The sequence below is a fragment of the Podarcis gaigeae genome (genome assembly GCF_964106915.1).
Source record: "Podarcis gaigeae genome assembly, chromosome: 9".
Lineage (NCBI taxonomy): Eukaryota > Metazoa > Chordata > Lepidosauria > Squamata > Lacertidae > Podarcis > Podarcis gaigeae.
In genome coordinates this window covers 51,180,811-51,205,491 of record NC_139685.1, presented here as the reverse complement: position 1 = coordinate 51,205,491, position 24,681 = coordinate 51,180,811, and the positions used below count along the sequence as shown (strand labels likewise).

The 24,681-nt window shown below is 41.6% G+C and overlaps 1 protein-coding gene across 1 annotated transcript in view; it reads right to left on the bottom strand.

Annotated features, from left to right (window-relative positions):
- TRPC3 (transient receptor potential cation channel subfamily C member 3) overlaps positions 1–24,681 on the bottom strand; it is a 58,386-nt gene that overhangs the window by 16,287 nt on the left and 17,418 nt on the right. The window contains exons 2-6 of the mRNA XM_083755539.1: positions 22,573–23,344; positions 14,616–14,801; positions 4,953–5,117; positions 3,082–3,298; positions 676–909 (exon numbers count right to left, since the gene is read on the bottom strand). Of these exons, the coding sequence (XP_083611665.1) occupies positions 676–909; positions 3,082–3,298; positions 4,953–5,117; positions 14,616–14,801; positions 22,573–23,344 (1,574 nt within the window). The remainder of the gene's footprint in view (positions 1–675; positions 910–3,081; positions 3,299–4,952; positions 5,118–14,615; positions 14,802–22,572; positions 23,345–24,681) is intronic.

Below are 24,681 nucleotides of genomic sequence, written 5' to 3'. Positions count from 1 at the left end.
ATAGTAAAGGTAAAGGTAAAAGGTCAAGGACCCCTGGACGGTTAAGTCCAGTCAAAGGTGATTATGCGGTTGTGGTGCTCATTTCGCTTCAGGCTGAGGGAGCCGGCGTTTGTCCACAGACAGCTTTCCAGCATGACCAGACTGCTTCTGGAGCAATGAAACACCATGTCGGAAGCCAGAGCACACGGAAACACCATTTACCTTCCCACTGCAGCAGTGCCTATTTATCGTGCTTTTGAACTGCTAGGTTGGCAGGAGCTGGGACAGAGCAACAGGAGCTCACTCCATCACAGGAATTCAAACCACCGACCATCCGATCGGCAAGCCCAAGAGGCTCAGTGGTTTAGACCACAGCGCCACCTGTGTCCCAAGTATGCTTGGGTGGTTATATGAGGTTACAGGTGCAACTCACCCGGTGGGGCAGAGCTGCAACAACAGCATCGTGGCAGCAGAATTGCTATTACTTACTGGGAGGGTCAATGTGGGAGCTGTGGGGCTGCACCAGTAGACCCAATCTACCCTGTCCCTCCCAGTAAGTAATAGCAATGCCGCTGCTAGGATGATCCTGTTACAGCTGTGACCCATTGAGTAAGCATCTCCTGTGATAATCCTCATACTATTTCTTTAAAAGCCATTTTAATATACTAGAGACACGGAAACATTTCTTTGACTTGCCGTAAGTAAAATATTCTATGTTTGGTGGAAGTGTGACTTCAGAGAGGTCAGGCTCTTGAATGAAGTTGTCCACATACTGCTGTGCTTTTGTCGCCTGTAGAAAGGCCAGCAGCCTTGCTGTGAAAGCGGCAATGAAAATAGACAACATCCCAAAATCCAGAACATTCCACAGCTGCAAAATATATTCCCGGGGTCCTTCTGTCCAAAGCTCCTTGCACTCAGACCACATCATGCCTAAAAACCAGAAAAGCAATAAAAACACAGTGAAGACTGCTACACACTGACTTGGGAGCAAGCCGCTGCTCTGCGAGACTGACTTCTGAACAGAAATACATATAATTGTACAAGTGAAAATGGATTAGGTCTTCCTTAGCTGCTTTACACAAGGCATGCCATACTTGAAAGCCACTTCCATGCAGAAAATTGCAAGGATCTCACCTGTCACACCAGATTTATGTACAGGTTCATAGGCCCATTCTGTAATATTACTGGTGTAACAGACCTCGTGAAATGTTAGCATGAAGTGGAATACAAGCAAGACATATAAATCTGCATATCTAACCCAAACTCACATTCGGATTATCTGAGCTCTTATCTTGATTACCAGATTTAGGTTAGTCCTGCAGGAAAGTGAGGTAGGTAATCTTCAGCAGCTGCTTGGCGGAAGTATTCCAGCCTCCCTCCTGAGCACTACCTGTAAAAGTAACACTTCCCTATTCTCACCTGCAGAAGAGAAACTGCTGCTCAGCATTGATTGATTTATTCTATCCATTCATCTAGCCTGGGAGCAGCTGAGTCACCTTAAGGTGACAGGGCGAAAAGGAAAGAGAAAGTATATGTGGGGTGTGGGTGTGTATGCACACTCATATGTCTAATGGAAGATTCAGGTGCTCTGAAATTTTCTGGCATTCTATTGTGCTAAGGGAACAGACCTCCACAATTTTAGATAGGATGTTCATTTTATATGAACTTGAAGAGGATGTTAATGAAGTTGAAAAGGCATACAGGTACAGGGTAGTATTCGAATAAGACATATGCAGAATAAGACAGACTCGCGAAAATCAACAGATTTGTCTAACACTGGTTTATTTTAACAGCTGTACTCTGAATTTGACTTGGTTACAGCCCACAACTTTTAAATTATTTTTAGTCCTCTACAATAAGGTCTCCGAGAGAGCAAAATAAAGATGTCAGAGTTATTTTAAGGCTCTAGGGATCAGTGATAAAGGCTATTGACACTTCCAGGCTATGGGGAAATGATGTGCAATCTCCAGAGTTTATTTAACTAAACTCTGAGATTTTCAGTTCAGTCTAAATTAAGAAACACAGCCATTATAGATTTGGCTAGCTGATCTATCTGCCTATCATGTTGCTTCTCTTATCTCTTTAAGTTGTAGTGACATTTATTTATTTACTGGAGAAAGAAAGACTTCCCAAATCCCTTGGGTATTCAACACATATTCTGTAATTTGCATTGAACATCTAAGGTCACTGGGAAGAAGTCTGATGCGATTTTTGCGACAAAACCTTACACCAGCTCTTTGTTTCAAAAAATATACGTTTTACAAGTAGCACTCTCTAAACCAGAGCTTTCCAAACTGTTTGTCATGACAACACGTTAGTGTGTCGGCTGCAGTGTGTAGGTGTGTCGTGTGAATGCTCCCCACGCTCCTCCCAGGGTTGGAAAGGGGTTTGTTTAACCTCCAGTTTGCTAGTAAGACTGAATTACTGTGTCGCGAAATGCTGCATGTCTAAAAGTGTGTCACCACCATGAAATGTCTGGAAAGCCCTACTCTAAACCATTAATGATGCTTAGTTTTAATTACCATATTTTTTTGCTCTATAAGATGCACCAGACCATAAGACGCACCTAGTTTTTTGGAGGAGGAAAACAAAAAAACAAAAAATTCTGAATCTCAGAAGCCAGAACAGCAAGAGGGATCGCTGTGCAGTGAAAGCAGCAATCCCTCTTGCTGTTCTGGCTTCTGGGATAGCAGCGCAGCCTGCATTCGCTCCGTAAGACGCACACACATTTCCCCTTACTTTTTAGGAGGGAAAAAGTGAGTCTTATAGAGCAAAAAATACGGTAGTTCTGTTTGTGAGATCTCTGCCTAGAAATCTACTACAATAGACCCTCGGGTTACTCTCTAGTAATGTAAACTTTGGGTTCCAAAAGAGGCAAACCCGGAAGTATTTTTCCGGGTTTTGCTGCTCATGCATGCGCATAAGCGCTCTGTGCCCCTGGATACAGATTTTTCAGGGTGTGCATGGACCCCCAAATGAATTAACAAATTAAATCAACTGTACAGGAGCAGCATACAATAGCTATGACAGAAAGCAGTTTTATCGAAGAATGCCACAGAAACTAATCAGGTTGACACTGAGATGGAGAGGCTATATACATACCAAGCACCCATACCATGATCAGCATCTCTGTCCAGCTGAACTGAGTGGTCTTAACCCTAAAAATCTGTTTAGGGTAATCAGTAACTGTCACGTTGGGTAATACTGTGACCCCTTCAAATCTGTCTGAAGCGTTGAACACCAGCAGACCCAGGAAAATAATAAAAGAGGCTGCATGTGCCACAAACTTCATAAATGGACTTCTGAGAACTTTTCCAAGCTGAGAAAGCAAAGGAGAATAAATTTGTTTTTAAGCAATGTATGCTTTCACTTTCAACAAACATGGCACATGCCAAAAATGCATATTTAATGCTAAATTTCAATTTAGGGATACTTCTTTGCATGCACTTTAACTATTGTAAAGCCATACTTAAGAATCCTTCACCTAAATGACTGTTGTATATTTTTATGCTTTTGTAAACCATTTTGGAATCACATTTTGATGAAAAGTAGAACCAAATTGTTGGCAATCCTATGCAAAAGTTGAAAAGGTTTTGATTGATACATTTTAATTGGTCTAAAGCAACCCCACACACTGTTGCAATCTCTGAGGGGCTTCTTGGGGTTCCCTCACTGCGAGGGAAGTGAGGTTACAGGGAACCAGGCAGAGGGCCTTCTTGGTAGTGGCGCCCGCCCTGTGGAACCCCCTCCCATCAGATGTCAAGGAAATAAACAACTATCTGACTTTTAGAAGACATCTAAAGGCAGCCCTGTTTAGGGAAGTTTTTAATATCTGATGTTTTATTATGTTTTTAATATTCTGTTGGGAGCCACCCAGAGTGGCTGGGGAAACCTAGCCAGATGGCTGGGGTATAAATAATAAATTATTATTATTATCTCAAGTAAGCAGCATTAACAAGAGGCCTATGAGGCCACCAGTATGTTGGGTAACACATACTGATCCTTATAGTGTGTGCGTGTTTTTCTTTTCATAAACTTATATTCTACATTTCTTCCATCATTGAGCCCAAGGGGGCATTCATGCAGTTGTCAGGCTCTTGTATTGACCAGACCTCGTTATCTTCAGCAAGATGATGGCCTCATGTGCTTACAGATTATACTTGAGATAGCTTTTCTTCATAAGAGAGAAGAGAAGAAGATATAGGACCTCTTCCCTAGGTCATCCAAGCAGAGCAGTCACAACTTATTTTATTTAGTTTAGAAACTTGTTATAAATTACTAACACTGTAAATTGTATGAATGTTAAGAAGGTTGCTAGATCATAAATAATTTGGCACCATTAACTTAGATGGAATTATGAAGATAAGTTAGATTTAAGAAAAGATAAATTTTTGGATAATTACTAGACTACACTAAACTCTTAGGATCTGAATAAAGGATATCTAAAATTAGAGAAACAACATGGGAAAATTAGATAAATAAGATTGGAAACAAGGTGATAAATTGCTGGCAAAATTTTATTGTGAGGAACGCAAGAGTGGGAGACGTGAGGGAGTCCAAAGATGTCAAGAAACTACGTTAAGATATATGTTATATTGTTTCTTTGTTGTGTATTGTATTTAAAAACTGTTAATAAATATTTATTAAAAAAAATAGAAACTTGTTATAAATTACTAATCTTTAGCATTATTTTATTTGCATAGAGTGTTACTTCCTTTTAGTAACAAGGGTATTCATGTGCCAAATTCACTCACCCAACAGAAGTACAGGATAAGAAATTGTAAAACATTCTGGTGTAACAGAAATGAATAATCACAATCACGTTAACAATAGCAATCATTTGGTTTCAGGAAGGTATCAAGAGAAACAGGAATACGGCCTTCAGCACACGACTGGGTCTCTTACTTCAACAGAGGGCTTTCTGAAATGAAATACATTTACACACCAAAAAAGCCAAAAACAAAACCTTGTACCCTGCTACATGGTGCGATCCAGTACCCAACGGCAAGAAATGGGAGGCCCAGTGCTACCACCAGCACAACTAGACACTTGATCGCTATGGCCTGTTCCCGTAGTCCTGAGAGGTTTTCATACCAGATGGTCAACAGCTGTTGCTGACAGTTTGGATGGGCCACAAACTGTGGGGAAAACAGAAGAAAAACAAGTTACACAGATTCTTAAGCACATTTAATTAATACACTGCAGGGTTGGGTAACCTGTGCCCGACTCCCCAATATAAGTCGTTGGACTCCAACTCCCATCAGCCCCAAGCTGCATGGCAAATTGGATTGATGGAGCTGCATGTGGAGGAACAAAGATTCTATTGCATCTATTGCAACAGCTCACATTTTCCATTTCCTAAGAATACAGATAGGGCAAACATTAACATGTTAATAGAAGAGATATTTAAGTTGAGAGTTGAGAGAACCTTTCAGTTTCCGTCAAATCTTTATATAATGATGAATAATTTTGTGTCACACAACTATTGGGACACTGGATCATGTTACAAGCATATTCCTACTTAGACATAGGAGCCGCATGCTAGAAATCATGTTTCTCCCTCTCATTACTATACTTGGGATAAAACCTTTATTCTTTTTAGTGTGAATTCACAATCCTCTCCTGTGTACCCTTTCCATGCATAAATGCTCTTAAACAAAACAAAACAAAACAGGGCCACTTTAAAATGGAATAAAAGGAACAATGGTGAAAGAGGTTATAATAATTTGCCTCTCCAATAGGGACAAAATTTTCACATCACATGAGATTCTTTTGAAGAAGCGATCGCCCATTTATGGTCACCCAATACAAAAACTTCATGTTTGAAAAGGAATTATACACCAATATAGCCACTGTAGAGGTGTTAGGGAACAGGGAACAGAATAATAGGTAAAGTAAAAAGGTAACGGACCCCTGGACGGTTAAGTCCAGTCAAAGGCGATATTGGGGTTGTGGTGCTCATCTCGCTTTCAGGCCGAGGGAGACGGCGTTTGTCCACAGACAGCTTCCGGGTCATGTAGCCAGCATGAGTAAACCCCTTCTGGCACAACAGAACACTGTGACAGAAGCCAGAGTGCATAGAAATGCCATTTACCTTCCCGCCATAGTGGTACCTATTTATTTACTTCAAAGTGCTAGGTTGGCAGGAGCTGGGACACAGCAATAGGAGCTCACCCTGTTGCGGGGATTTGAACCGCCAACCTTCTGACCGGCAAGCCCTAGGCTCTGTGGTTTAGACCACAACGCCACCCACATCCCCTTGAACAGAATAATACAGTGAGTAGAAATGGCTCTTCGGATTGAGTGGTAGCTGGTGAGATGTGTTACTAGGTCAAATCACCAGTGACCACAACGTGGTGACAGGGATTTTAGACACATTCCTGTCCTTGCTTTTCAGCGATTGAAACTGGCTATGGATGTGGCAGGTGCCACAACTAGCACTTTGCAACTGCATAGTGGCTGAGTGGATGGTTACCACAACATGAGCACCACCTACTGAGATCATCAAGTTAACCATGCTTCCCAGAAGGTGCCTCATTGCCACTTAACGGGAGGAGAGGGAACGGCAATGCAGCAGGGAGGTCAGGCAGTGTGGGCGCAATGGCAGGTGCCCTGTGAGCCAACCTCCCTGCCACTCATTCCTTCTCCTCCTGGCAAGTGGGAGCAACACAGCTGCCGGGAAGCCAGCATTGCAGTTCGGCCCAGCCGGGGAACGACTTCTGTCATGCGCTTACATAGTACTATCTCTACTATGTACCGCCTCCACTGTCAACTCATGTCAAACGTGTATGTGGGGAATTTACTCTCCCCCTTGTAGCAACCACAGTTGGATACAAACCACAGGGTTAGATTCAAGGAACCCTGGCGGAAGGAAAATGGCCAATACTGCTATTCTGCAAATATTAGGCATGGGTTGATCCATTAGAGAGATTCAGTATGTCATGGATACAGTGGTGATGATAAATTAACAGCAGTAATTAGAGACTGCTTATTATGCAGTGTGTGTGTGAAAACACGGTGTTCTCTCTTCAGGATGAACAGCATTTTGTTTTAGCTATGTACAAACTGCTGTCATAGTCACCTATGGAATTGGCACAGTGCCATAACATACGGCAGAAATTCTCATGCTTCTGCTTCAGACACTGGCCTGTTGTGTAAGGGAACGTAATCTTTGGGTTTACCTCCACTTTTCTCAAACAAAGCTCTAGTGATGGATATAGAAGAGCTCTTCTGTGATTGGAAGAGCAGCTTTGAAAGACCATTGTGCAGTGCTAGAACACATGTTTGCATACAGAAAGCCTCAGATTCAGTCCATGGCATCTCCAGGTATGGCTGAGAAACACCCTGGCTGAAACCCCCAGAGAGCCTGTTGCTAGTTGGTGTAGCTCAGACGAGGGAACTTTCTCCCTCCCTGCCCAAGAATCACATTCCTCTGGGGTAATATGTTGGGGCCACATGCCAGCAGCAGGCAGAGTTAAAGCCAATACAATAGCGAGGCCACTCATCTCTCACTATTTCTGTCACTCCTGCTCACTCTCCCAGCAGCTTCTCTCTCTCTCCACTCTCTCTCTCTCTCTCTCTCTCTCTCTCTCTCTCTCTCTCTTTCTCCACCAAGAGGGCTGCTTAGGGATGGACAGAATGCTCTCATCAAGAGGGTTCCCCCACACTTCTGCTCCTCCATCCATTTTGGCTTCGCCATCTGTTATGTACTGAGCTGAATCCTAGAACAATAGGATCCAGAATGCAGCAGTCTGATTGGTCCGCAGGAGCCACCCAATCCAGTTCCAGGTGGAAGTGAATCAGCAACCTGATTGGCCTACAGGAGCAGCCCAGAATTAGCCAATCGTGCAGGGCCCATTGTGTAAATAATGTATATATAGCTAGACATTTTAGGGAAAGTTTCATTCATTGCTACTACGAGCTGAATAAAGAGCATGAAATTCACACTCGACTCCAAGTATATTTCACCATCCCTCCTGGCAACTCCCCTTCTTCCAGCCTCCCACCACTGATGTGACTTTAGATCAAAAGCTGCAAGCTAAATGGTGCAAGGCAGCTTTCTCTGTTCCTATGAATCCAACCCAATTTATATGACAAGAAACAAGCAGCTACAACTCCACACAGGAAACTTAGGTTTATCGATTCTACTGAAATCAATAGGCTTAAGCATGCCTCTTGTTTCATTTCCCAGTGGTATTTGGCTGGGCTGTGTGATAACCAAAAGAACTAAAGACTCTGATGGCACCTTAAAGACCAAGAAATGCTAGTTGTTTGTGGATTAGAACATTATCAGATTAATTATCAATTTTTGATCATGGTCAATGTATCAAAACAAAGTCCACCTGAAGCAATACTACCCACCAATCCAATGAGGGCAAGCAAGGCAGATAGTAACGTACCATTCCCAGTTTTGATTTTCCTGATAAATTACTTGTGAACTGGAGGAATCTATTTATTATGAAAATTAGAAAGACTTCAGGCTCTCCGTATGTATCAAGCACCTGTATATACACTAAATCACATGGGAATTCTCACTGGCAAATATTTATGATTGCAAAAAAGACGCCTTCTGATTATGATGTTGCCAATATAACTCCATTAATAGTTTTTTTACGCTTCATTATCAGCTACTAAAATTATAATAGCAACCTATTCACATGTTGCCACTGCGCTTGAATCTGAGGCATATTTCTTAAAAATAATATTAAATTACAAGCTTCCTCGAATGAGCTATTTCAGACTTTATAAAGAAAGGCTCCTGAATGTACAGATAGTTATCACCATACAATTTTATGTTATTATTAGGTTTGTTTATGTGGCATGTTGCAGAGTTGCTAACATCACAGTAACACCTCCACAGGCTCAAATGAGATTGGAAACATGTTTTTTTCAGAAACTAAAAATATTAACAGTTGTTCTTTCTTGGTGCAAGTGGGAATTTCATTTTAAATGTCTCTCATATACGTGATTAATATTTTTCTGCTTAAAATGCAGTAGTTGTACATAAAGGCACAGAACAAAATGGGCAGCCTTTTGTACAATAAAGGCAGGAGGCCAATAGTTTCCTGATATGTGGGCCTGCAACAAAATGTTGTTCTTTGAATTGCTCCTATTCAGAATGCCAACCAGCTAGCCATGTTCTCTTCCAGGATATTCCATTCCACCCAGTCCCCAATTGCCAGTCAGCATTCCACAGCCACTGAGTATGATCATGGGTAACACTTTTAAGCAATATGGTAAGCTAGGAAAACATTGTGGGTTTTTTGCATGCAAATAAGCAATAAGTGCCCAGAATTCTGAATATGAAAATGCCAGCAAAAATAGCTTTAAAGGGGTTGTTTTTTTAACTTACGTTCAGCATAGGTAAGGTTATTATTAGCCTTTTACACAATATAACGAATCTTCAAGACATTTGGAAGACATAAAGATTAGTTTTAAACTTGCTTTGATTAAGGGCTCATCCACAATTATCTGCACTTTAAAGCTCTGTGTCTGAGTGCCACCCCCTTTTTCTTTGATCTGGAGCTTTGCCCATGAAAATCCACTCTTTAAAGCTGATTCGTAGCAAACAGCAATTCGGGTTTTCCACAGATTGCCATTTGCTCTGATCCAGCTTTAAAGAGCAGGTTTTCATTGGAAACCTACAGGAGCAAAAAAAGGGGGGGGGTGCTCAGCCATTGTGCTTTAAGGTGAAGACCATGCCTGTGAGAAGTGAGAAGGAAAGGCAAGCATGGATAAGCTTTAAAGTAGCCTTCAGGAGCAAGCTAACTTGCATTCTGCTATATATACTGCTGAATTAGCTAGCATTGACAGTTAAATTAGTAAGCATTCACAAAGTAATTAAAGAGCACCTGCACCAAAAAGAAGAAAATTATGTTAAAACTCTGAAATTACTAAATGTGCATGTTTTGTTATATAAAGCCAAAATCAGAGATGTGGCTGAGTTACACACTTGAGCACATGCATCAGTCTTTGGGGAAATCTTTCAGCATGCGTAAATTCTTCAGCAAGTCTAAAATGGCTTTAGATATCACCTTTAGAGTTTTTAACTATCTATTCTTTGCAGCTGTGATGGTGTCAGGGTAGACATCACTGGGTACCTGCCAAGATACACACCCTAGCATTCCCCATTTCCACTCCCTAGAGTCCCCTGACCCCTTTCTTACTATGACACAGCACATAATTAAACTGTGGGATTTTCTCCCCCTAGCTCTAGCGATAGACACCAACCTGAATGACTTCGAAAGGAGGATTAGGGTCCATCTGGCCTAGTATCCTTTTTCGAATCCTGCCTAGCCACATACATGTCTTTAGATGCTCTGCCAGAGACACTTCTTCTAATTGTGAAGGTTATGGGACAATCCAGCCAGATGGGTGGGATATAAATTACTACTACTACTACTACTACTACTACTTGCTAATTAACCTCCATTAATTAGTCTAAGAGCAACATGTTCATATCTGGATGTTTATATTTTAGCTTAATATGCCAAGATATAAACGAGCCACTCATGGCCACGTCACTCCATCCTTTGCTAACAGACCAAGATGTTTTCCAGTTAGCTATACTTTCCCATTTCATGAACCACACCATGAAACCATGGTTAACTGCTTTGGAACATGAAAGGAGACAAAGCCATGGTTTGAAAATGGCTTCATATTCTTGCTTATTCTGAAGCCATTATTTGGTTCTGTTGAAGCAAGAAACTATACCTAACTTGAATGTTTCTTGGTTGGTTGGTTGGTTGGTTGGGTTGGTTGGTTTGCTGGCTTGCCTGAATGCAAGGTCAAGGCGGCTGCATGTGAGGGCACAAGGCTCAAGGTTCATTCCTATCTCAGCTTATTAAACTAATATATGATCATCCGAATGCAGCTATTAATTCTAATTTTAACACAGCATCTCTTAGGAGAGTGCAGAGCAACTCAGAATATTTGCTTCACAAATATGAAGAACAATACTGGCAACATGTTTCCAGTCATCCATATATTTCCCCCCCAGCTGGGCATTTGTACAAAAATAATAAGTAATAATAAATAAAATAAAATAAATAAATAAATAAATTCAGACAAGGGAACTCAGTGGAAGGTTTTAGCAAAGAAGACAAGAGACATTTGTCAATGGATATTTCTCATTGAGGCACATTAGAGTTGATTCTAACCATTTTCCTTTCACTTCCTTATACCCCAAATCAGTGCTTTTAAAATTATGCTATCTCTAAAGTAGCACCATTTGCATCAATTGCTGCACTGTTGTTTTCTTCCTGACTTCTTCTCCCTAAACTTTTCAAGAGACAATGAACTAATAGTCTTCCAGTCACTACTTATTCTAATACTTACTGTAACATCTTCGGAATTTCTGTTGCATTGCCTCTCACAAAAGATGCCCTCAACTAGTACCGGTATATTTCTTATCAATCTCTATGCTAAACTTGGCACTATTCTTAAGCCAGCTTCAATTTAATTCAGCATATGAACAAGGAGCAGATCCATTGAATAAGAACAAACTGGGTTTTACATAGCCACTTCCACAATACAAGAGACTTCCAACATTTTACAACCTGATAACAACCAGCTGAATTCCCCATCCAAGGAACTCATTTTTCCTTTAGTCCTGTAACCCAAAGAATTGAGTAAAACCGTGTTTCCATTTTCTTTTCCTTTATGGCTAAATCCTGTCAAAACCTAACAGGAACTGTCCCAGCAGGCTGCATTAATATTTTGAGAAGAATATAAGCGCAATACCTGAGCATTATCTGTATTTTCCATTTAAAACTTACAAAGAAATCAAGTGCAGAAGTCCTTATCCTTGCAAACCTGAGTTCTCCAAGTAAAAATCACTAGAAAGGCAGCTCGTTTAGCAAGTTTCTGTAAATCCTCTGCAACTGCAAAGCGAAGCTCGAGGTACATACATACAACAGCAATTCTGAGCAATGGTTTCTAGAACTTTCTTCCAGACTTCCAATGCACATAAAATATATAAAGCATATGTAAAATACTAAATTGTTAAGCCTAATCAAAGAAAACTAGAAAAAGCAGAAAGTAGGATAGATCAATGTTTATGTACTGAAGTTCTCACCCTGGGCCAGCAGAGGGATACTGTAGATAGTTATGCAAATAAGGGATCAAAAGTGAAGTTCCGTGATTGGATAGATTTAGAAAGTTGTTACAATTATGTGTACTGGAGCTCTATATAAGCAGGCTGACTGAGCCCTTCAGCTCAGTTCTGTTCTGGCCTCTGAATAAACAAGAGCTGTTTGAAGAATCGCTGTGTCATCTGATATGTTCACCCACAACTTAACAATCAACATCATAAATAGGTGATGTCAAATGACATCACAAGATTGACATGCAGATGGAGTTTATTAGGAATGGCTAATGGGTCATTTGGAGGAGCTTGGAGGACTGAATTAGGTCCACAGCCTGGAGTTTCTCTAACGTTGCCATAAGTTTATAAAATCAGCAGATCCTTAAAGATCCAATGTTTTTAAAAGCCCAAGAGAACCTAATCAGTTGATTTGTGTTCAAAGGGCACATGCCTAGGAAAAAGAGAAACATTTGTTTTGTTGCGGTGCAGAATAAAAAGCACACTTGTGGCTTTCCAAATTATCCAGGGAAGTTCTGCACATCAGTTCCAGGTTATGAACAACCTGCAGAGCTACCTCTCATGCTTTCAGTTTGGCCACCTACTGCAAAATCAGAATCACAATGACAAGACTCTACAGAAGGCAGGAGCCTTGTCTCTGAAGAAATGCCACAGAAGCATTCAGAAGCCAGCCGTGCCCTCTACAAAGCCTGCACTGGTCCCATAAATTAATGGCCCCCACTGGCACCGTGAACAGGTAAAGCATGAGCTCCAGTTGAAGCTTCCGTGGAGTGCAGGAATCACAGACATCGCAACAACACACCTGGTCTCAAAATAGAAAGCTCTTGTAACACAGAGATATACTATATAAGAACTGGATAGTGTCAGTTTCCTTAAACCCATCTCTAATTAATAAACCCTCGATTATTTTTAAAGTTTGAGATCTATATAACTGAAAATATTCAAGTATCTATTAATCAGGGATGAGTTTAAAGAAACCAACACTATCCAATTTATGCACTGCAGTCTTATTTAGTAGGTTGGCTTTAACAGGTGGCTCACTATAACACAATGTGATTTATAACAGAAGCTGTGAAAAAGCTTGCTGTTACTGGCAGCATGGCCACCAAGGCAGACCTATTCAGATGTAAATAAATGTAGGTGTCACTTCCTTTCCGTAGTCCTCTAGCATTTGTGTTTTATTACTTCTCAGAGGTGGTGACCCAAGGTGATTGTCCGTAAATGTTAACACCCAGAAAGCACTGGCCTGGAAGTTTTATAATGGCTGTCTTCTATATACCGTATTTTTTTGCTCTATAAGACTCACTTTTTCCCTCCTAAAAAGTAAGGGGAAATGTTTGTGCGTCTTATGGAGCGAATGCAGGCTGTGCAGCTAACCCAGAAGCCAGAACAGCAAGAGGGATTGCTGCTTTCACTGCGCAGCGATCCCTCTTGCTGTTCTGGCTTCTGAGATTCAGAATGTTTTTTCCCTTGTTTTCCTCCTCCAAAAACTAGGTGCGTCTTGTGGTCTGGTGTGTCTTATAGAGCGAAAAATACGGTAAATAAACTGCCCTTGAAACAGAGTTTGCTTCTGTGGCTATTTTAAAGACTTTTGTCAGCGGAACCCCCTAGAATATACTGTACATCTATCATATCTCACATCATAGCAGATTCCTATGTAGAGAGACTCTAACCAAACATTATCGTTCCAAGCTTAAAATAGCGTCCCAGGGGTGTGTGGTGGCGGCGAGAGTCCGGGGGGGTGCTGGCGGCGACGAGCATCCCTGGGAGGACGCTGTCCACAGCGATGTCACCCCCCCCCCAGGGATGACACCCAGGGCAGGGCGCACCCCCCTTTCTCTGCCAGTGATACTTCTAAAAGGCTTGTTTCTGTGTGCATGTGATACATCACTTCCGATCTGCAAGCAACTGCCTGTTGCGGCTATTAGTTGTAAGAGCAGTAACAGCTTTCAAAAGGTGAGTGCCATTTTTAATGTACTCTGGTGCATCTACCTCCCATTACACTGACACTACACACAATCCAGACTAAGTGAAGTACTTTTAAGGGCTGTTAATTTAAATGGAAGACACAAAATCAATGGGACACAGAAGAGCTTAACTGTGGCTGGATCATGGTCAGCAGGGGAGAGGGTTGAGTGGAATGGCAGTACAGTTAAGAACAACATAATGATATAACATCATTTCTATTTACAGAATGATTTCTCCAGTCTTTTTATTTATGCTGAAGATGGATCAAGACGTGGCTGTTTGTCTCTGGGTGTTTTAATGGATAACATGCACATGCGTGAGAACACTGCATCACAATAATTGACTCGTGTATGACAGTCCCTATTATTTTCATTGAAAAAATGCCAATCTCTCTGCTGCCTTATTGTGAAATCAGTTTGACATTAGGGAATTATTCCTGTCCAGAGGACAGGACCCATAAAGTGTTTACAATACAGCCCTGTTATAGTGCTTAAGGTTCTTGACGCAGGCAGTTTATGATGCAATGCATCCAGTATCATACTGTCTAAAAGAGACAGTCACTTACCTTTTTGACTTCATATTTAATTGCCAGTTTGACACGACTCAATGAAGCTCTGTGCCTTTGTGTTTCAACTGGCTCAGCCTCCAAATCTCCATTTAGAATGGATTCTACCTCTTCAGAGTCTCGGCAGAGATCAAGGACGCCAACCACAAAATCCTTGCATTGCATAGACAGCTTGCGATAGTCATTCTAAAAAACAGACAATAGTTATTGAGTCACATCAATTCATGTGGAACTGATTTAGTAATGTGCATTTATTTAGCATATGTACATTCTGCAGATGACTGTCTAGGCTGGATTGCACATTTCTGCCCTCTTTTTTGTACATGGTATTCAAACGATACTTGAATTTGCATAGCAACACAGATACCAACGTGCACAGTGAGACAGGGAGGAAAGACAAATGCAGCACTATGTAGGTCCTCAAATTAGTGTATTATTAATTGTTATGATTTACTGTGGCTTTCCACAAAAGCTGCATCAAAACGGCTTACAGATCCATTAAATACACAAGGCTTGAAAACATTTAAAAAACAAATACATAAAAGAACGAGTTACAGATAGGTAGCCGTGTTGGTCTGCCATAGTCAAAACAAAAAAAATTCCTTCCAGTAGCACCTGACTTAGTTGGTCTTTAAGGTGCTACTGGAAGGAATTTTTTTTGTTTTGACATAAAAGAACGGTTTATCTAAAAAGTGCTCATGCAGCAATGAACCTAACCCCACCCAACTTTAAGATGAGCAAGTAAAAAATCACATGGGTTATGATCCAAATTAATCCACCAAAAGCCTAGGTAAACAGGAATTTCTTAGCCTGGCATCTGATAGCTGACAGTGATGGCACCAGGCATGTTCTTCTGGGGAGAGCATTCTATCAATGGGGACCAACCACTGAACAAGCCAGTTCTTACCACACTCCACACATTTCTCAGAAGGGGCACATGGAGAGGGGCCTATGATGACGATCGCCAAGATCCCAGTAGGTTCACAGGAGGAGTGTACAGTAAGGGCTGCTCTCATATTTGGTTTTGGTCCAAGAGACCAAAGTAATCAAGAGCAGCAGTTAACGGGGCAGGATGCTAGAGTATTCCATCATAGGGTACAAGTCAATCACGTTATTATCTCACCTCACCCTTCTGCTACTCCAGTTGTCTTTCATTTGTCTCTTACATTCCACGGCTCTCTGTAAATCTGTTATTACTGTCTGTCACCTCTGAAAAATGGTCCTTGTGTTCAGAAACTCCTTAGCACACCAATCTCATGGATTTCTTTTCAGCACTGTTAATTTTAGTATTTAAGTAAGCCTGGTTGCTTTCACTACAGAAGTGCTGAATACATTGATAATGTACCTCTCTCTTCCCTGCCCCATTTTAGAACTTTCCTTTGAATATGTCCCAACTTCCTCCTTATTCTCCCTTATTTCAGAAAAGCATTTAGGGTTGCGATCCTATGCCACTTACATGGGAGTAAGTTCTGTTGAAATCAATGGAGCTTACTTAGGAATACACTGTAAAACTCAGAGTTGCCAGCATCACCTATGACTTCAAAAATCATTATCTTCCTGTCCTAAGATTACAGAAAGGTGAAGACTCTAAAATTAAGGAGCTGATTTCATTTGTTTCCTGCCTTCTTAGTTGTGACTGGACTGAACTGAAGGGTTCAGCCAGCCTGCTTATATAGAGCTCCACTAGAACACAATAGTAACCATTTTCTGTACCTACCCATTCACTGAATGTCACTTTTGATCCCTTATTTGCATATGTGGACCTGAGTGAAAACTATCTACAGTATCCTCCTGCTGGCTCAGGGTGAGAATTTCAGTACATAACAGCTACACTACATAATTAACTTTTTTAAAAAAACACATGATCAACTTGGATTGTTAAAAATGTGGGCCAAGTAGATCCATGCAAAGTTAAGAAAGTCTGAGGCAACCTCATGCATTAGACTGCAATGCTACGCTCACTTACCTGGGAGTAAGTCCAACTGAACTCAATGGGACTTGCTCCTTCAGAGTGGACATACATAGGATTGTGCTGTAAATCACCAGTGGTAGCTCAACACACACCACCTCAAATCTGGCAAAAGTAGCTCAGTATATGTGGGTCAGTGTGCAAGCTCAGCACATGCTAAAGTGACATAGTTGACTCCATCCAGGTAGCCATAAGAAGTGGCTCTGCTTAATTGCTTGCAGGACCTGAAGCTTTTAGCGGGGGGGGGGGGGGAGCAATGACACCTGTGATAAAATTATGAGATGAGACCACTATCTTTCTCATCTTCCCAGCTGCCTATTGCACAATACCCGTCGAATGTTATTTTCTGGTTTATTTATTTAACATTGTGAGCATAAGCACTTAAAACCTTCCCCCCAACTTTGTTCTCTGCAAATTTTGAAATCGCATCATCAAAATCAATTCCTTTCGCTACTTTTTTTCAATTGACAAGATGGCTAAGCCATAGAGCCCAGCTTGACTCATAGTGGACCTAGGATAACTCTTAATTGAGCATTTTATCCTTACAACAACAACCTTGAAGAAGTGTGCATGCACACGAAAGCTCATACCAAGAACTGACTTAGTTGGTCTTTAAGGTGCTACTGGAAGGAATTTTTTTGTTTTGACTATGGCAGACCAACACGGCTACCTATCTGTAACAACAACCTTGTGAGGGAGCGGCCTGAGGGATCCATCGAAAAGGGAGATGAAGCTAATCAGCACCTGAGCACTTAAGCAGCTCTTTTTTGTCAAGACTTGGAGCAACAAGCTTGCAACCTGCCCAACCGCCTGTCAGAGGAGGGGAGCCGTCCTTTAAAGCCTGCCTGTCGGGGAGCCAGGTGAGATAGTTGGCTGGCTGCAGCTGCACCTGGGAGACTCTCCCCACCTTTCTCTATGGAAAGGCAGCGGTGAGGGAGTCTGCCTGCCTCCTCCAACTCATCTGCCCTACAGCTGGGAGGGAGGCAGCGGGCAGACCATTTGGGGTAGCACAGTGCCTGCACGCGCCAAAGCCACTGTGTCTCTCCTAGGAGAGATGCATGGCTCAGGTGCGCTGCAGGGTCCACGGTGAGTGCTGCCTGGCATTTTGTCACCCCCCTCAGTGGTGACACCTGGGGCAACCTGCCCCTACCGCACCCCCTTCCTCCGCCCCTGCTTTCAACACACACAAAATCACACACACGTTTAATCCAGGACCCAGCTGCTGGTCTCTTTCGTATGCTCAATTTATTATAAAGCTTAGTACCGAGTCTCAACTAAGCAATTACACAAACTTCGGAGTGCAAATGGTATTATCTGCAAAGCGTCTAACACATTTTAAACTTGCTCTGCAAATAAGAACGCAATTATGACAACTAGCTGCGATCTCCCTAGAGAACCGCCCTAAACGGCGGTTGAAATTAGGGCAGCTTGATCTTCTTGTCAGATTTTTGCCGTTGTTCATATTCTTCCATGGGAGTTGCATCTGGAAACCCAGGCCAGCCACTTCTCCTTTGCCTGGGAAACTGTTTGTAAGCACCCCTGGCTTCTTCTTAAAACCTTTGCTACCGAGTTAGAGCTGCTCTAACTCATATGTATAAGAATAGACATTATTGGCCAAAGCATGGGCCAATAATCACAGCAAAAGCAGCATGGCATGAGGAAGGACCATAGCTCAGTAGCAGAGTGTCTGCTTTGAATCTCTAAATAGGGCTAGAAATGAGACCCCAGGGAGCTTCTACCAGTCAGTGCAGACAATACTGAACTAGATAGACCAAGGATCTGCCTAAATATAAGGCAACTTCCTATGTGCCTTACATACTCATTTTAGCAAAAGGGAAGAGAATTTAGTGTTTAATCTATCCAGATATGTTTGTTTCTGATTTTTCTAGAAAAAGGCTTCAGCTCTAGCTGGTAGAATTATTATTATTTCAAAGTCATTGTTTTAATGTGTGTGTGTGTGTGTGTGTGTGTGTGTGTGTGTGTGTGTGTGTGCATTACTATCTTTGACAAGGATACAGTAGTGAAAGTGGATTTTAAATATCAGGACTGAGGCAAGTCATGAAAAAAAATCTCAGTGTGTTGGTATTGCTCCTTAATCACTCAAGATTTTTTCTGCATTATTCAAGTCCAACCAATCATGCCAAAGCATTTATAAAAGAATAATGCCAGCTAGATCTCCTTGACAAGAGATAATCTAATGAGCAAGAACTGCTGTTCTTTTAACAAATTAGAAGTTTTAAATTTTTGCAAAGTTGCAATATCCTTAATAGAATGAGAATTTCTTCACAGTTGCCAACAGTCCTAAGAGCCCTGGAATTCATCTATGCCAGGCATGTGGGGATATGCAGCATGAGAAGGCAAAAACCTATTGCATTTGCTCTGCCTCAAACGGTAATGAATGGCTGCATGATTCAAGTGATAAGCCTGATCCATTATAGAATGGAAAATCCTTCTCTGTCCCATTTTAGCCATAGATTCTCTTGAAGAAAGCAACCTCCTGGACAATCAGATAAACCAAGGCAACCAATTAAAACCCGCGATTCTATGCTTTCTCGCTGTCTCTCGCTTTGCTTTCAGAAGTGTCAGAAGGTGTGCTCTGTTCAAAGCTTGTGGCTTTCCGATAGCTTTGAACAGGCATTTCTATCTCAAATCCTGTAGGCAAGTTATTATCTCATATTTGATTCTCCTCTCAGCACAGAACAGGGTAAGCAGCAGCAGACAATTTCATTCTCACTTCCATTCAGTTTCCCTTCTGAAGCCAAAATCAGTTCTATATTAGACCAATTGCATTGCTTCAGACGACAACATTTCGGTGCCATTGTTCTTCCTAGTGTCATGGTTTCAGATTCATCCCTCATACTGGTCCACCCCACCTATCTCTGTCTGCTACCACCAGACTTTACATTTCAAAGCATTTCCCCACTAGTTATGAGGCAATGAATGAGCCACAACACAGTAGTCCCTTCTCTATGTTAACATTTGCAAATAATGCATATCCCAGACACATTACACGAGAAAGTTTTGAGACCTTCTGATAAAAGCCGTCCAAAATCCTTAAGGATACGTATTGCATGGCCAGGTTGACATTGTTTGTTGCAAATAAACGTAAGAGATGTTTGAAAACTTCCCAAAAAGTTATAAAGAAGACTGGAGTTTTGTGAATGAACCCTCTAAATGAGATAGTGGTTGATGACTCCTCCTTGTTGCTGATTAGATTGTTTTGTCAAGTTTGGACGCTGATAGGTACAGTATTGGTGTCCCATTCAAAATAAAAGGATAAAGTTCTGCTTAAAAAAATTTAAATCTTTATTTACTTACTAACTTTTTTATCCAGCCCTTCCTCCAAGGAGTTCAGGATTTCCCTGGCCTGCAACACAGTTCGTCAAGGCACACTAGTTAAATGGGTTGACAACAGGCAACCAATATTAGTGGTAGAACTGGGCTTCATAAATAAAGCAGTAAGATGCCTTGAGGGGCTGGGTTCTCATAGTATAATGCAATCCATCAGTGTAATGGAGCAACAAAGACAAACAAACCCCACAAAAACCTACAAAGTAACATTAACACCAAAGCCTGAAAAGAAAAACCAATCTGCCCCATATGTATATACATCAGTGGCTTACAAAGTAGGCCTAGCATTAGGGAATGCAAATGATCCCATTCTAATGCTCACATTCTCCATTCTTGAACAAGCACAACAAGCTCTTGAATCTGTGCCTTGAATCTTGAATCTGTTAAAGACAGATCTATTTCTTTCTTCTGGAATGGATGGGAGATTCCATCACCAGCCTTACTTAGCCTTTAATCGACAGTGGAACTTCCAAAGGTTACCTGTGCCTTCAAATGATATGCACTGGAGGTGTGTGGGTGGATTTTACTTTTTCTAACCTATCTTGAAGACTTTTCCCAAATAAATTTACGTTAAAGAATACAGTTGTACCTTGGTTTTTGAACAGCTTAGTTCTTGAACATTTTGGCTCCCGAATTCCACAAACTGGGACTGTTCCGGTTTGCAAACTATTTTTGGAAGCTGAACGTCCAGTGGGGCTTCCGATTGGCTGCAAGAGCTTCCTGCAGCCAATCAGAAGCTGCGCTTTGGTTTCTGAACATTTTGGAAGTTGAATAGACTTCCGGAATGGATTCCATTTGACTTCCAAGGTACAACTGTATGTCATTTAAAGACTATGACATGCAGTTACGGTCTTAATTTGCTACTGTATGGGCTGGAATCATTTGCTCTGTTGGTACATAGTACAAGAATGGTATAAGAACAAACATAGGTAAATGCTGCTGTTTCTGAGTGCAAGTCAAAGCTGACACCTTACTATTTAGGTGCTGCCACTGTTTGCTTGGGTCTATATCTCTCCCAGTCTTTGCCAGACACTTTTGTTCTATTAATAATATGATCTATGATCAGTTACAGTCAGTAAACTACAATGTCATGCTTTGATTAACTGCATGCTTTATGAGAAGCTGGGATAGTAGAGCCAAGCCTTGAAAGAGTTTATTATGGTCTGTAATAGCTGCATGTTCAACTTCCAGGATTATAGTCTTCCTTCAAACAATATTTTTGTAACTTCAATAAGTCAATTTTATCTGGATACAGAAGATCTGGATACAGAAAATAAAAAGTAAGGAAGAAACGTATTTCTGCACTACACAACAATGCATCAAATGTATTATACACTACACAGCAAGGAATTGTCTTAGAGTTTCAGTACAATGTATAAAATAAAGATTCACAAATCTACAATTTAATAAACTGTTGTGTTGCAGGATGCATTGGAACAAGATAAGGTGCTTTCCTTGGTATGAGGTTGTAATACAAAACTGTGTAAATGAACTGAATGATGAAGTAATTACGTATTTAACTATTCAAATCCAAATCTAATGTCATGCTTACAAAATATGCAACTTGCAAAAAGGCTAAGTTTAATTTTTCACTGCACTTCCATCTACAATGGAAGGGCCATTGAAGGAGCTGAAATGTGCCATAGCAGATATTAAGTTGTACATTATGTCTGGCACTGCAGGGTTAAATACCCACATAACCATATACCATCACTGCCAGCCCATGCTGCCCACCCACAATTATCTCTTTAAAACTCTCTATGCTTGGAACAGGCCTCGTAGATTACTGTGTCTTTCGCCTCCTCACAATAATTTAGGGAAAAGTTAATTAGAGAAGCGGAATCCAACACTGACCCAGAAGGACCCCATTAAAATGTTTGCTGCAGCTGGATAAAATTGCCATTTGTAGAACCAATTTTGTTTACAATCTGCATCCACTGTCCCAGTTTCTTTTTTCAGAAAGACCTACTTCAGGATAGGGCTATCCTCTGTAACTTTATCAGGCATTTTAAGAACATGGGCATCATAAAGGGGCAGAGCAGAGTAATGCTTATCAGAGTCCAATTAATGAAAAATCTGGAAAAAGAGAGACTAGTCGGCATGCTACGACTCCATTATATGTATAGATGATCATCAGACAGAAAGGTGGGACATCTGGATAGATTTTAACAGCTGGCTCTTGGCACACTAATACATTTCTGGCAGATGAATGAGCGGTGTCCTTCTGAGAGGGAAATGACAAATGTGCGTAGCTTTTATAACTTGTAAACAACATTCTAGAGGTGTGAATAGAAACCGGAATACTCATTTAGGACCTAGCACTTGCTTTTCTTCTGGTAGCTCAGATGACATTATTTCAACAGAATGCACTTTAATAAAAACAATTATGTTCTGTTACAGTGAACAAACCTGTTTTCATCTATTCCAAGGGGAGTATTGCGTTTTTTCTGATTACACCCGGCGCTTATGAGGTATTTTCATTTAAAGCAAAATGGTGTTTTCAAAAAACATCCAGACATCACAGCAGCAATATTAATAGGAACAGATAAAGTGAGGGGGAAATAAATGTGAAGTGTTTTAATCCACCGAAGCCAATGCAGCACGCAGAGAAGGCACAGAAAAAAGAAGAAGCCTTACCTTGAATTCTTTTTCAATATTAGCCAGTTTAGCAAGCTCATTACTGAGTTCTAGAGCAGTGAGAACCGGGTCTTCGCTGGACAGAGACAAGTAGGCCGGGCTTGCCAAGCCCTTGTATGCATTTATCCTTGACCTGGAATGGCTGAAAGAATCATGCTTTTGTTTCTCAGTACAATCGTTGCACTTGCAGAAATAATCATGAGGTCTCTCTATCCTCGCCCCTTTCATTAACAGCATGTGCACCACCTCATACTTCTGACAATGGGCTGCTAAAATGATGGGTGTGATGTCTGGGGAGAATCGGGTGCCGTCTTCATCGTAAGAATAAAAGTCATCATCCTGGAGCTCCTGCTCACACGGGCTTAGAGTCAGCCGCTTGCTAGCTGCAAACCCGGGATGATTCAAGATTGCTTCCACAATCCGGACATACCCTTTGCTAATTGCAAGCAGCAGGGCATCTCCGATCCGTGCCAGGTTCTCCTTCTTCAACAGAAGTTCTGTCACTTCCAAATGTTCATTCCCCACAGCGAGCTGCAAGGCATTTTGGCCCATGTAGTCGACACAGTTGACATTCAAAGTTTTTGACTCTTCCAGCATTTTGCGTACCACAGGGATGTTCCCATACTCTGCCGCGTCCAGAAAGCGTTCTTCCTCTGCCGTAAGACTTGTGCCCCTCTCGTTGAACATAAAAGCTGGACCTCTGATTGCTTGCCGCCTTCCCTTTTCCCTCATCACAGTCATGCGTCTCAAAGAAGGGCTTCCATCAATGGTCCTAATGAGCAGAAACAAGACATTTGGAATATTTTTATAGCTGTCATTGTCCTGGAAGAGCCTCTCTAGAAATCTACACTTGAGCTAGAGTGGCCCAAGTTAAATATGCATACAATAGGTGAACATAGGTCAATCACAAAAAAAATCCACACTGCACACCTGGATTAATTGATAATGACCGCTCCCCACTTCAAATGGGGGGTGCTTTTTGTGTGGCCGCACACAGCCCCCTGATCCCACACAAATCCTGGCAATTAGGCCTGGCTTCACCTCCCCAAGCTGGATACCTGGAGGTTCCCAGCCAACCTCAGACAATAAACCAATCCCAGCTGGGGAGGTGTTGCCAGGGAAGTCAACCAGGTAGGGTTGGGACCGCCCTGCACACACAATAGAACAGGCTTCCTCAACCTCGGCCCTACAGATGTTTAGAGACTACAATTCCCATCATCCATGACCACTGGTCCTGCTAGCTAGGGATCATGGGAGTTGTAGGCCAAAACATCTGGGGGGCCGAGGTTGAGGAAGCCTGCAATAGAGGGTGGAACTTACCTGGGAGTTCGTCTCCCTACATCTGAAGGTTTAATAAAGTTGTGGCCAATTTTAATCCCATAACACATCATGAGTCATTATTCCACCCGGGGGTCGCCTGGGGTCGGGGGGTCTCCGCCTGGCCATGCAATAAAAATTTAACAACCACCTACAGAGCAACACCATTACAGCTCACTTAGAACAGGCGGTCATAGCAATATCCCTTGCAGTCTTGAAGAGGCATAGCTTCTTACAGACCACCTTCCGTATTTTCCATTTTCACAAACCCAAGCACAAGTTTCTGGACCATTGAACACTATCATCCCTGACTGGTAGTCATGTTGGCGGGAGCCGATGGAGATGGAGTCCACCTGCATCTGAAAGGCTACAACTCCCTCATACTTACAAGGCCGTGCAGAACACTTTGAAACCACAGGCTTTCATTTCCTTCTTCCCTTGCACCCTAGTACCCACCTCACTCGGGATGGTGAAGAATAATAAATTCAGCAAATGAAACTCAGTTTTTATAGGGCGAGAACATTCTTCTAAATGTACAGTGTTTTGTCAGCGGAGATAAATAGCCCAATAAATATATTGTGACAATGTCATATATTTGATGTGCCCAATATGTCTTCCCAAAAGAAATTACTATTAGAAAGTAGCTTGTATTTCATTGACAAGACTCTTGCCTGGCATTTGAAAAAAGCATTTTTCTTTTCTGTGGTCCTGCATATCCAGATAGCTAGCTAAAGGGAACATATATAATCAAATAAAATAAGGAACCAAGATGCACTGTAATTCCTGCACAAC